This window comes from Grus americana, chromosome 9 (genome assembly GCF_028858705.1).
Source record: "Grus americana isolate bGruAme1 chromosome 9, bGruAme1.mat, whole genome shotgun sequence".
In the NCBI taxonomy this organism is placed as follows: Eukaryota; Metazoa; Chordata; class Aves; order Gruiformes; family Gruidae; genus Grus; species Grus americana.
Genome location: NC_072860.1, coordinates 17,580,162 through 17,593,115, shown reverse-complemented (window position 1 = coordinate 17,593,115; position 12,954 = coordinate 17,580,162). Strand labels below are relative to the sequence as shown.

General features: G+C 48.5%; 2 protein-coding genes across 4 annotated transcripts; both read right to left on the bottom strand.

The window, feature by feature from the left end:
* Window positions 1-4,402: 4,402 nt before the first annotated feature.
* On the bottom strand, window positions 4,403-8,834 carry LOC129210188 (uncharacterized). 3 transcript variants are annotated; one of them, XM_054835860.1, is made up of 3 exons: window positions 6,584-8,834; window positions 5,957-6,090; window positions 4,403-4,446 (listed from the first exon to the last, which is right to left on the bottom strand). In XM_054835860.1, the coding sequence occupies exons 1-2, from the start codon at window positions 7,236-7,238 to the stop codon at window positions 5,984-5,986; spliced, it is 762 nt and encodes a 253-aa protein (XP_054691835.1). In that variant the 5' UTR covers window positions 7,239-8,834; the 3' UTR covers window positions 4,403-4,446; window positions 5,957-5,983. The 3 variants fall into 3 exon arrangements, 2 of the variants coding, with proteins under 2 accessions (XP_054691835.1, XP_054691834.1); XM_054835859.1 differs by having other exon boundaries at window positions 4,422-5,920; window positions 6,008-6,090; XR_008578343.1 differs by having other exon boundaries at window positions 5,957-8,834.
* Window positions 8,835-8,971: 137 nt separating this feature from the next.
* Window positions 8,972-12,941, bottom strand: RPL35A (ribosomal protein L35a). The gene is made up of 5 exons (XM_054835861.1): window positions 12,832-12,941; window positions 12,369-12,411; window positions 10,807-10,959; window positions 9,691-9,835; window positions 8,972-9,030 (listed from the first exon to the last, which is right to left on the bottom strand). Exons 2-5 carry the CDS (start codon window positions 12,377-12,379, stop codon window positions 9,007-9,009), a joined length of 333 nt encoding a protein of 110 aa, XP_054691836.1. The 5' UTR covers window positions 12,380-12,411; window positions 12,832-12,941; the 3' UTR covers window positions 8,972-9,006.
* Window positions 12,942-12,954: the final 13 nt, after the last annotated feature.

The window sequence follows — 12,954 nt, the reverse complement described above, 5'->3', positions numbered from 1 at the left end:
CCCAGACAAGGGTTTCAAAGAGACTTTCTGCCCTGGGTCCTGGAAAAAGTAATTTACTCATTGACAAATGCTGATAAGCAAACTGGGGGGAGATAAAACAGAAGGATTAGGCTCCTCTTCCAAAGATCAGGGTCTATTCTTGGAAGAGCCTGTGCTTCCATGCCCTGAGAGCAGCTGTCAATACAGCAGGGCTACAAAGTCAGACATAATTCAACAGCCAAGCCTGGCCTTAGCGTTGCCCACATTTTGTATTTACAAGGATTTTTTCTCACGTATTCAGAATCCTGCTCATGGTCCTGTGGAGAAAAGCCCTGGGTGTAACCAGCACCATGAGCTGGGCCAGCGGCAGCAGGAGGGGACAGGAGTAGGTGCTGGTCCCCAGGAGCCCTCACCTTGGGCTTTCTCTGCTCATACTTTCCCCAGCTACAAAATTTCCGGTACGCAGATTTGTTCATAAGCCAATCATAAGCAGAAGGTCTCTGGGAAGAGGAACCATCAGCTTTGGCTGCTCCCTGCAAGGAACAAGCCAGAGATAGACACTTTCTTTGGCCACTTTGACTGGGGAAGCCCGGATCTCTTGAAGCTGGCTCAAAGGAGGCAGGATGCTCCCTGTAAACTGCCACACAGCATGCTAAACTCCACATGAGCTGCCAGCACAGGCAGCGTGCTGGTGCCAGTTATACCCTGTCTGATTACAGCATGGGTCTCGCAGGGCTCTTTTCAAGCAGGGCTGTGCCAGTGGCTCGGGCAGAGACCCCCGACTGCCTCGGGAAGCAGGCTGTCAAGCAGGCCATTGCCCAAATTTATGATGATGATTCCTGCAGAGAAGATACAGAAAAAATGGAAATTATCTTCCTAACTCAGCTCAGAAGGAAACCCACTCGCTATTTCTCTGCAGTGGCCCCGATGTTTAAGCTGCCAGCACAGCCTCTAAAAACTAATATTTGGGACTGGATAGAGCGGTTCTTCATGGTCACTGCAGTTCTCTAGTCAATTTTGGGTACACATGTACCATTGCCAGCAGAGGCTGGTTGGAAAGGCGAATGTCACTCACAATACCCAAACAACCTTGTTTACATTTCTTTATTCATTAACAGAGGTAAGATCTAATAGCAAATACAACTTTATCTTCCTTTGCGTTAAAGAGGTACAGCTCAAAGGGTTCAGAGGCAGTCATGAGCTCAGCAGTATTTGTAGTCCCCAACAAAGTGACTTCAGAGCTCTGGCAGGCGTCCGAGCGAAAATACAGATGTATTTACAAGTCCTGACACTCCTTCAAACCTCCATCTGACACTCACGTTTGTAGAAAATCTCTACAGATAGCCCTAAATGAGGGTAATCACTTCTCTTACACATGCCCATGGCTGCTGAGAGCAAACATAACATCTGCTCATTTTGGACTTCAAAGGAGGAAGAGAAGACACTTTGTTCAGAGAAATAAATTTATCATGTGTATTAGTAGCACCTTGAAGTCTAACCAAAATCAAAGGTCCATTGGATTAGGCCTCTTAAGAGATGCATTTACCAAGATTAACCTCTCTTCTGACGAGAGTAGAAAGAGGATGGAGAAAAAGGATTCTTGTGCCAATTTTGATGACAGGAGTACAAAGAGGCTAAACAACCAGGAGGGAATCTGCGGGAGCAGCAGGCTCTGAGCTCCCGTGTCCAGTGACCCAGCCCAGCTCCTTAAACTCTTCCTCTTGGCAGCCTCGGTGCTCATGGGGGCACTGGAAAAAGCCTCTGAGCCAGCCAGGAGCAGGACCTGGCTGCTGACAAGCTAAGCTTTAGGGAACCTTTGCACAGGTGCTCTTTCACAGACCCGTTCTCTAAACCTGCTTCCACTTACCGCTTTGGAAAAACACCATCAGTACGAGATGCTGGAGAGCATCTGCTGTGCTTGTGCAGTGCTATCAGCTACCACTGAGAGCATTGCTGTGGGGGCACCAGCACTCACTGAGCTCTTCATCCACAGAGATCTTCTTGGGTGCCTCAAAGAAGTAGCAGAGGGGGAAACTTCAAGTGAGGAAAATACCCCTTGCCCTGAACCACACAGTTGCACTGACCCCCTTCTAGCCCCTGTCTCCTGTTCACTCCTCCATGGCTCTTCCCACCTCCTCCACTGACATTCCCCAAAACTCTCCTCAACCTTTCTAGCCCCTGAACCCAGACCCCTCCCCACTTTCCACCCACTGAACCTTGAACTTTATCAAACCAGAGATGGATCCTTCCTGCAACAAGTTCACTCTCAACTGAATCCGAACTGGATGGTCACTTTGTTCTGTCCCAGGTCCCCACACCCCAGACCCAACCACCTCCAGGGACTGGAGGCAGCCCCAGTTTTGGTCCCCTGGCAGCCTGTGCCGACTCAGCCCTGGCCTGGATCCATCCAAGTCATCACACCCCTCTGAGCTCCGCTCAGCGGAGGTTACACCCCATAAGCAAATAAAGCTGGGAACTCCCCATCTGCCCCATGGCTCAGACACTCTGCACGCAGCCTGGCTTCCTGATGGGGAACCCCAAACCTTTCCCTGCCTCTCTTCTCCAAGATCCCATTCTCTTTGAAAGTCGTGCATTGTCCTGCCCATCTCTGCAGTTGTCCTAAGTTTCCTTCTGCTTTCTTGAGTCACCATCCCTTTCTGGATGGCAGAGGGGCATAGAAAGGTATTTCTGAAGAAGGTCGGGGACCAGGCACAGGGCCACGTGCGAGGAGCCCAGGGTGTCGGGGCAGTCCTGATCACACGGTAGGAGGGATGTCTCTGCCTGTCTCCTTGGAAAGCGATGGAGGCTGCCCCTCAAGCCTGCTCCAGTCTTTGCTCCTCCACTGGAAAGATGTTCAAAACGTGGCTGGTGATAGACATGAGATCAAACCCAAGGACCAAGCTGCCTCTTCTGGCCTTTTTCCTGCTGTCCTGCCAGAGCCTCAGCTGGACCCTTGCCTTTGGTTTGACAACAGGACCCAGGACTAGCTGTTCGCAGCCACCAGACTCCATTTCTTCCCAGCACACACTTGCCTTCAACACAGCAGCCCAGCTTTTTGTCATCTTACCCTTTGCAGAACCTCTTAAAAGTTACCCCAGACCCCACTGAGCTGGACACCGGTGGTTGGGGACCTCTGCAGGCAAATGCAGCCCCTTCTGCCTCCCCCCCACAAAACCCCTTCTTGGCACAGGCCAAACCCCCAGCTTCTCAGACAAAAACAAAGGGCAGATCCATCAGCTTTCCAGGAGTTGCTCCGATGGGTAGAGCAGGTGGGTTTGGAGCTGCCTGGTTTGTCACTGTTGAGCCCTGAAAGAGGCCACAGGTGACCAGCTGGCGAGGTGCCCTCCTGGCACGCTACAGGATTGCACCAAAGGGCAATTGGACTTTGTCCTGGCACATAGGCGTGACGCGCCAGATCAATGAGGAGCTGGGTTTTTCAGAAATGGGCAAAGCTTGTTCTGGATGGCAAAGCTTGGCTCAGATGTTGTCTCGATCATCTTCAAGAGGTAGTACTCAGATGCTCATATGCCAGGAGCCCACTGAACGGCTGCTCCCTGCTGCTCTCACAGCATGTGATGCCAGCTGAGCAGAGCAGGTTGTTCTCTTCTGTCTCAGGAAGAGACCTGTTGCTGTTGGCAGACTTCTGGGCCATGCAGCAGTATCCCTAATGCTTGCTGATGCATCTTGTTTTGGGGCTTGAGCTGAGCTGGCTCGAGAGTTTGTTCCTGCTTTGGTGGATCGCAGTGCTCCTGCTAGCCTGGCAGCAGAACCATCACATAAAAACTTGCCAACCCTGCATTAGTCTGCACTCACAAACAGCCTGAACTGTACACATCTTGCATTGACTCAAAGGAACTATTTCTGCGTGAGCTTGACCCAAAAAAAAAAGCGTTCTCTTTAAGGAAAGTGGGAATTTATATTAAGATGGCCAGTTGCTCATGAAAAGTCTCTTCCACAACACAGCAATCAAGTTAAGTGTTACAATTACGTTCAGACAACTGGACAAGGTTATTTCCCTCTGACCTTTAAAAGCAAGGTTTTTTCGCAGAACCAACACCCCATCCAAGAGTTGCCAAGCACCAGCACCACCCAAACACCTACAGCAAGGTTGTGCTTCTTGGTAAAGCCACACTGTCCTCAAGGATGTGGAAAGAACCCATATTTGGACATCGTCCACCCTCCCCCTCCCCCCCCAAAAAAACCCACCCCAAAAACCCAAACCAGACAAAACCACACCAACCCTGGAGGATCCTTTCCCTGAGAAACGTTGGTTCAGAGGCTCTGTAACACCCTCAAATCCCACTCCTTCCCTACTGTATTGCACAAACCTGCACCTTCAGCAGGACTTTCATAGTCTTTGATGTATAGTTTTAAAGCTTATAACTACACACAGACACACAGGGAAATGAAAAATACTTCTTTTAATACTTCTTTTGGTGATAGATAAGATCTTAGGTGGACACAGATCTGTAAAAAAAAAATCATAGAGAAGAAATACATATAAACTCGCAATAGTAAAACAGCTAATCATAGTGCTTTGCCATGCCCAGAGAGGTTGGGAAATAAGTTCAGCTATTGTATTGGCCATTGGCCTTAGAAACAAAAATAATTTAGTGCTTCCACAGTTCCTCCCATCCAAAATAACCCATCCCAGTAATTCAACCTGCTGGATATCTACTGGTACCCACTTCTATGTAGGTCAGTCCTTGCAATAGCCCCTTTAATGGACAGTTGGCTAAATGCTGGGTTTTCATCTGCATAGATTTTTTTCTTTTTCGCCCGGGAGTGAGGAAGAGTGAACACAAATGTACTGTCTTACTTGCAGTGCCTCTAGTTTGAAGAGGATGCTGACTGATTTCCTGTTACAGAAGGGCTCAGCAGTGTCAGTCTGCACTCGGGCACAGATCAGGACCGTCCTCACTCCAGCTGATTCTCAGCCCTATACACGCTGTGGGTTCAGCCCCCATCGCTCTCAGTCCTGAGAGCTGTACTGACACCTCCCCACACCAGCACCCAGACCTTGATCTACAGATCTCAGTGGAGTTTGGCTCAAGATACAGCAAGCTTCTTTCACCCATCATACTGAAGGGACAGGACAATTGGGGGCTGCTCAGGCAGCAAGCATGAAAACGCAGCATGAATAATAGCAAGGTGTCACGTGCCCAGACGCACCGAGCTGAGCTGGCAGGCATGCCTGCGGTGGCTGCCTGAGAGATAGAGAGTTGCAGAGCATGCCATGCACATAAACCACCCACAGGTCCTTCCATCAGGGTAGGTGGAAAGGATCCCCTGGATCAGTGTAAGACATTTAGACAGCTCATTCTGGACCCTTCAACTATTCTGGTGTGAGGACAGTACCTTGGGAAAGGCCAACGTACTAACGGCAAATAGCAGCACAACGGGAGACAGACCTTCATCTTGTTTGCAGCATCTTGTTCGATAAGCAAGAGGGGGCAGCAAACTTTGTAGTCACAGGATGGTGGGAAAGCAAAGAACCCTGGGGAATTTCAGGAGCTTTGTGCTGATGAGAACTACCAAAGACCCCTGCATTCAGGCTCTCCTGGGAAAAAGCGGTCTTAGGTCTTACCTCTGGGTTTCTTTCACTTTCTCAGTTTTGGGACAGTCTAAAATCCAGGCGCAGCTGGCCTGCTCTCACTCCCTCTCTGTTGACAGCTGGTTTCTTGGGGACAGCCCAGCAGGTTTCTCAGGGACATTTTGATATTCAAGCAAGGCATTTCATGCAAAGCAGAAACTCAGTGATTTTTGATAGAAGTTTCCTGGGATAGATTGTTCAGGCAATGTAGCAAAGAAATCTGAGCTTTGTAGCAAGGACAGCGTGATGCTGAAGGAGCAGTGTCCCCTTCTGGCAGCAGCTACATACTGAATCATGTCGGTGCAGAAGGACTGGGCAGACAAGCAAGGCACCAGGAGGATAGCATTTCTACAAAGGGACAAAGCGAACAGCGCTAAAACCAACCTGCCAGATGCTGCTGCCCAAGGGAATTCATTCTCCAGCTGTCTTCGATACCTTGTGCCGCATATGTTCAGGCAGAGCACAGCAGTAGCTGAACTCTGGGAGCGAAACAATAAATGGACCCTGAGAGTCGACTTCTAGAGGAGGAAACAGACACAAGAAAAGAACAGCAGGTATCACCCTGGTCAAAGCTTTGGCCGATGGCTCACCCAAAACAGTTGGCACATCCCTCCAATGAAGAACGCAGGGTCAGTGGGATGGTGAGCTGCTAATACAATCACGAAACGCCCCAGTGGTGGAGTCAGGACTGCAGCTCTTACACTGTGCTGCATCTCCATAGCAACGTGTGTTTTGGGGCAAGAAGCCGCCATCGTCCGACTTGGAAGAGGGCACACAGTTGGCTCAGACTACATTGTCCACCCCTATCCCAGCACTTAAGCCCTCATTCTCATTTCCAGCTCACATTGCCTGCAAAGTCCAGCTTATCTTCCCTCCTGTATCTGAACCCAGCCACCAAGCCAGGTCTTTGGTCTGTACCATCTCTGACCCTTCCATGACCCACCCTGAGCACGTTTCTCTTTCCAAAAACCCTATTTCTTTCTCCCTTGCCCCTGCTATGTCCCAGGATACCTTCATGGCAGTTCAAGACTTCTCTCAGTGCCCTACACGCAGCTCTCTTTGCATCCAGGATACCACCAGGCTGGCCAGGGCTGTAGACCGCTGCCTCCACCACGAGTTGCCAGGCCCCATCCAGCAGACACTGCATTCTCCTCAGTGCTCCCACTGCCTCGTCCAGCTGCTCCTGGGGGTCTGGGTGGATCATCACAAGCACCAGCACGTACGGCAGGCAGGGAAGGAGGTTCCTAACATTCCAGACAGCCTCATCCAGGTGATCCCACTGCATGAGCTGTTTCAACACAGTGGCTTTCCACAGCATAAAAACCAGATGTGGCCGAACCTCCTCCTCCTCCTCCTCCTCCTCCTCTTCCATCCTCTCTGCCTGTTGTAGTTTAGCCCTGATGTCAGCTGTGCCACACAGGTCCTGGGCAAAATCCACCAGCACCGAGGGAGTTCTCACATTGTCGTCGTCCACCTCCATCACCACCACCCGTCCGTTCTGCCTCGCCACCATGTGCAGGAGGTTGAGGAGCTCCCAGGTGGTTCGGTCCACGAAGGAGCAGACAGCAGGCTCCTCTGATGCCATAGTTTCCTCCCGCACGAGTCGTTTTACTGCATTGATGGGGAAAGGAGTGGAAGGGGTTTGCAGTAGCAAAGGCACTTGCATGGCACAGGCCTTCTAACAGGCTACGCCATCACGTACAAAGCAAACACACTGGTTTTGGTGGGACCAAATGAATGTGAAAGGGAACAGCAGAGTTTTGACACAAAAATTCAAAAATTGTAGCCATACACTATTTGATGTTAGACTTCCCAGGAACAGGCTTTGTACCTCAGCAGTCTGGTACAGTAGAAAAAGATGAAAGAGAAGGATCATTACATATTTTTGAGCATCATGCCTCAAACTCAAGAGCGCTTATTAACTCACCAGCAGAATCCAACCACAGGACAGGGACCACAATCCTACCAACCTGCTGTTAAAATCCAATTTGCCCACTACATTTCCTCCTTCCTCTGGTAATGCCTAGAACTGGAAATTCGATTTGCATTCCACCTCATCCTTCTTTCAGTCCTGTGTACAACCTGCCAGTATTTGCAGAAGACTAAAGCCCTGCTTGACCCGACCCAGTGTCCCATAAGCTGCAGCTTCCCTCCACACGTTAAAAACCGGCAGCTTTCCACTGCCAGTGCTCTCCCGCTGTTGGAGACAGCGGCAGCAGGTTTAGTTCAGTCCAGACAAGTAACTCATATACCAGAGGTGAGTAGACAAGTCCAATTTTTGTTTGAATTACCAAAGAGTCTTAATTTACCCAGTAATGTACTCTGAACACACGAGTGCTCCACCTCTTTCAGAAGGAAGAGGATTAGTGATGAAATACCAGCCCACCGCAGGGCAGGAGCAAAGCCCCCAGTTCAGAGAGGTCCCTACCACATACTCATAGCAGGGCTGGGCAGGGAGAGGGGAGCAAGGGAAGGTCAGGATGACCACTCACCTGTCTCACTCACTGGGGACACTTCCCAAATGACCGAACAACTGCACAGAATCAGCAGCATCACCCGGTCAGGGTATTGACAGGTCATTTTGGGACTGTGACATCAGCAGTAACCATGCCAACCTGCACCTGCCTGAAACCTTAAAATTACTCAGAATTTTCAAGCAATGTACTAAGAAACTCTGAGACTTGCACTTTAAGAATCTTTACATTCATTTTTCACCACCTTCTTGTTCAATAAACCTTAAAGAACTCACCCAAGTGATACACTACCAGTGTAAAGATCCCCCCCCCCCATTACACGCTGTAACAAGGCTGGCCAGGAAAACAGCAAGTATTAACGCTCAAGCACCACAGTTGTGTGTGATGAAAACATGTCTAAGTTAGTTACATAGAGCAGAGGCTACAGGCACACACGCTGCCCAGGTACTACGGTCTCATTCTTTGTGGTTCTAGTAGAACCACTATTTTTAGATGTGAGCTAGCACCTGCTAGGATTTAGCGTCCCATTACACAGTTTTGTCTCAACAGCAGTCATCGCTGAGTACAAGAGAAACAGGAATAAGAAGTTTCCCTGTAGTAGGTAGGCAAAGAAGTATTTCTCATGCTCTATATGAAGCTTGTGTGCACAGTTTATGAGGTTGTAAACATTTATTGTTTAGCCCTGCAAACCATTCAGATTCTGTGATGGGAGGCACAGACAGGTCGCAGTGAAGGCTGCCAGTTATTTGTCTCTGTAATGTAGTCTGCTCTACTAATGCCTTGCCAAGCACGGGTCAAATCTCCATTTCATCATCTAGCTTAGAGTCACTGCTCCGTCCCTGTGCTGTGAACTCTGATACACTACTGGAAAAGAATGAAGTCCCTCAAAATAGGTGGAAGGGATAAAAATAGAAATGTACAAAAATTAAACAGATTCTCCATTTTATTTCAAATAAAAATTTAGATCCTAGATGGATACAGCATCTGTAAAAGACAAGAACAGAATCATGTTAGAAATCCTATTACTGGACTGTACTATTGAAAACACAAGGTTTGCAGTTACAATCTAGATCATTAGTCTCTTCAACTACTATAAAAGCAACTCCCCCCGCCCTCCATTTACACAGAAGAGATGCAAGAGTGAAAAAGTGTAGTAACATCACTAGCAAGATATCACATCAAAGCTGTGGGTGACGAACCTAAGAGGACAGTCTCATTTAAGCCTTGTGGCTAACACAGGTTCTAGGGCACAGGTCAGGACAACTCAGCCCTCAGTTAAAACACTAGGGAAGCAGGAGGAAAAAAAAAAATCGATCTGTCAACAGGTAGGAACTGGAGTAGAAGGGTACAAAAATACATGTACAAGATCTGGGGAAAAGAAATCAAGCCAGCTTTAGAAGAGAGCTGAGGAAGAGTCCTGGGACTCAAAGAGCCTTTCCAGACAACCTGAGCAAACATACAAACCCTCGACAATGAGACCAAGCCCCGCAGCACAAGCAGCCAGCAATAAACCTCTCCTAGCTCCACAAGGAGCACTTATGACCCCTTATCAACCATAGTCTGTTTTCCCTCGTACTATGTGGGATTAAAATACACCCTGAAAACCGCCAATAAATATCTTGTTGCTAAAATAAATCCACTCACCACCCGGATTCTGTGTCCAATGGCCTTGGCAGGAAGGTTGGAGCGGAACTTGGCACGAACCATGCCGCTGTTCCCATGGGCGCGGGTTACCTTCCCCCAGATCACTCGTGTCCTGTTGGGCTTGCCACCGGGGGTTACAGTGTTGCTGAGGAAACAGAGAGAAAGAACTGCTCAGCATGCCGGTCACAGCTCCGTTCGGGGCTGAGCAGTGATGGGGCAGACAACGCAGTCTCTTGAAGGCGCTTCCATAACTTTATTCCACAGCCATCTTTAGTTGGACCACATTCCACATTTTTTACCTGTGAAATTTGTGAAGAGCTGGGATTTTCACTGTACCTTCCAAATAAGGTAAGTATTGTAGCTTGGAATTTTTCAGAAGCTCCACTGGAGAACTATTAACAAGTCACAAAACTTAAAAAAACCTCATCAATTTCAACCACTCGTATAAGACTACAAAAAACTTCTTTAGAAGAAAAGCCATGTGCCATCCTGGAAATGATGGTGGTCAAGTTAACAGTCTGATCGATTTTATTCAAGGCAATTCTGAACTCCCATATCTGAACTCTAACAACTACACATAAAGAAAAAGTAAGCGGAAGGTAGTAAGTAACTGTTTTTAAGGCCTCCAGCAATGCCAGCACAGCAGAACAGTGTTCCAACATGGCAACGCAAAAGCCAGGAGACAAATTCCTCCAGGCTTCACAAAATAATTCTGCTGTTAAAGTAACTCAATAGCTCACAGTACTCGACACAAATTCATCTCACTTCAGTTTACTCTACAAAGCTGCGTACAGCTTTTGTCAGTCTCAGGCAAAACTCCTCATATCATTTGCTCTTTAACATATCATATATAACAGTGAATGATTATTTCACATTATTTCATGATCTGAATTAAGAACACATAGGCCAATTAAAGCAAAAATAACCAAGGACTTTAAAAATTAAACCAACCCAGGAAACTGGTCTACACAGTATCCCATGGACATTCTATTGATAAATTGAGCTGAATTTATTTCTGTTCTAACAAAAGCTCAATAACAGACTGCTCACATCCTGCCATTTGTAAAAGCTGACATACGAGTTGGCTAATTTAGGATAACAATAAAAGTGACTTACTTTTTAGCTTTGTATACATAGGCACACCTCTTGCCCAAGTAGAAATCTGTCTCCTGACGGGCATAAACACCTTCAATTTTCAGAAGGGCAGTGTGCTCCCGCTGGTTTCGGAGACCACGTTTGTAGCCAGCAAAAATGGCCTTGCACCACAGCCTGAAGACATTGAAAACATTTACAAATTGTAATTCACTCCAAAGTATCAACGTAAAAACAACTAACGTGCTGTTTCAGTAGAAACCATTTCCACACCAACAGAAATTTAGCTGAGGAAAAACCCCACTGCTCGTCCTTTTACTAATTACTGCAAACCCTTACATTCAGTCAACAGAGGAAAGCTCAGTAACTGGGACATGAAATATTATGAGAACTTTGTGTCTTTCTTCGTTATAAACTCCTGACACTACAGGCTTCATACAAAAACTGAAGTTCTTCAACATTAGTAGGCGTTATGTTTTCAACTATCTACACATACTCTGTGATGAGGAAATACCACTTTTTTCTATACGCCACATAAATTGAGTCTCCTGTGTTGCAGTAAGTGCTATAGGAGAAGATATTAACTAACTGCTGTTAATTTGTAGCCTCAAAGGAATTAACTATGGTCTATGGGTACAGTCAGAAACAGCCTCCACACACACTGGACAAGTGACATTACACAAACTCCTCAACAATTCTTCATGACAAAGATCTGTTTGTACTATGCAGGTAAAGCAATGTTAAACCCTATAACTGGGCCCAAAGGGATCAGGGGTGGAGATTGTAATGAAAATACCTTTAAATTGTTGTAATCTATGATTTGAGTTTTGTGTTATGCAAATTACTATAGCAGGAACCACCTGAATCAATGGAAGACAAGCCTTATGAGTAGCAGTGACCTGACCTGAGCTGGCTTTGGTGCCCCGTAACTCCATGCAACACATCACCCTCCTGTCCTGAGTGACCATCATAACAGATGGAGCCCAAAGTCATAGACTAAATGAAGTAATGAATTAATTCCTTGTTTTGTTTGGGTGCATGACTTTTGCTTTACCTATTAAACTGTCTTTATCTCAACCCAGGAATTTTCTCACTTTAACCCTTCCAATTCTCTCCCCCACCCCACTGGGGGGGAGTGAGCGAACGGCTGCATGGGGCTGAGCTGCTGGCTGGGGTTAAGCCACAACACCCCTATACCCATAAGAAAACTCAATGGCATAGTAGCTCCCTTACTCAAGGAAGCAGTATGTCAAAGCTTCTACTGTATACTGAAGGTTCACAAACACTGTGCTAACAAAAACACCATAAATATCCCGCATCTCTTGACAGACTGGGAAAATTGTGGCACACCATATAAACAGCTATAACCAGCGTAAGGCAGAGGCTCAGAAGAGAAAGACACAACTGTGGGCACTTAGCAGAGGGCCCAGCAGGATACTGGGCAGAGGAGCTGCTCTGGAAAATGAGAGCAGCTACAGGAAAACGGATCATTGCCCCCAGCTTTAACAAAACTCTCTCAAGAGGATCTGTCAGAACTACACTGTAACAACGAGCCGAGACCCATCTCAGCAGGACAGGTCACTCACCTCCCGGTCATGGTGTCCTCCTGAAGCCCAGGTCCCAGCAGGCCTAGAAACGACACACAAGCCATGAGCCTCCCTGGCCGGCAGCTCTGTCCAGCCCAGCGAGCGGGAGATGCCGCAGGCCCAGCCCGGGGACCAGAACATCATGCCGGCCGAGGGCCACCCACAGCACGGCGACGAGGGCAGAGGGGCCGCCAGCTCCCCTACGACGGGCTCCGCCTCACGGGGCAGGGAAGGGGACCCCTCCACTTCCCCACTGAAAGGGACGCTACTGGCGCCCCAGCGCCTTCAACTGCGGGCCTCAACCTGCGGTCGGGACCATCCGCCGCGTATCAGCTCCATCCCGCCCTCTACTCGCTCCACACGGGGCCAGCCGCAACGCCCCGGGAGCCCCGCGCCCGCCGATAGCCCCAGAGCAGGGGGCAGCTCCCCTCCCTTCCCGCCGCACCGCCGCTCCCCGGCTCACCCCCACGGCCGCGAACCAAGATGGCGGCAAAAGGGAGAACCCCGCGCGCCGCCTTCCGGGATATGGGCCGGGAAGGACCCCCCGCAGGCGACCGCCAGCATCGCCTGAGCAGGCAAAACCGAG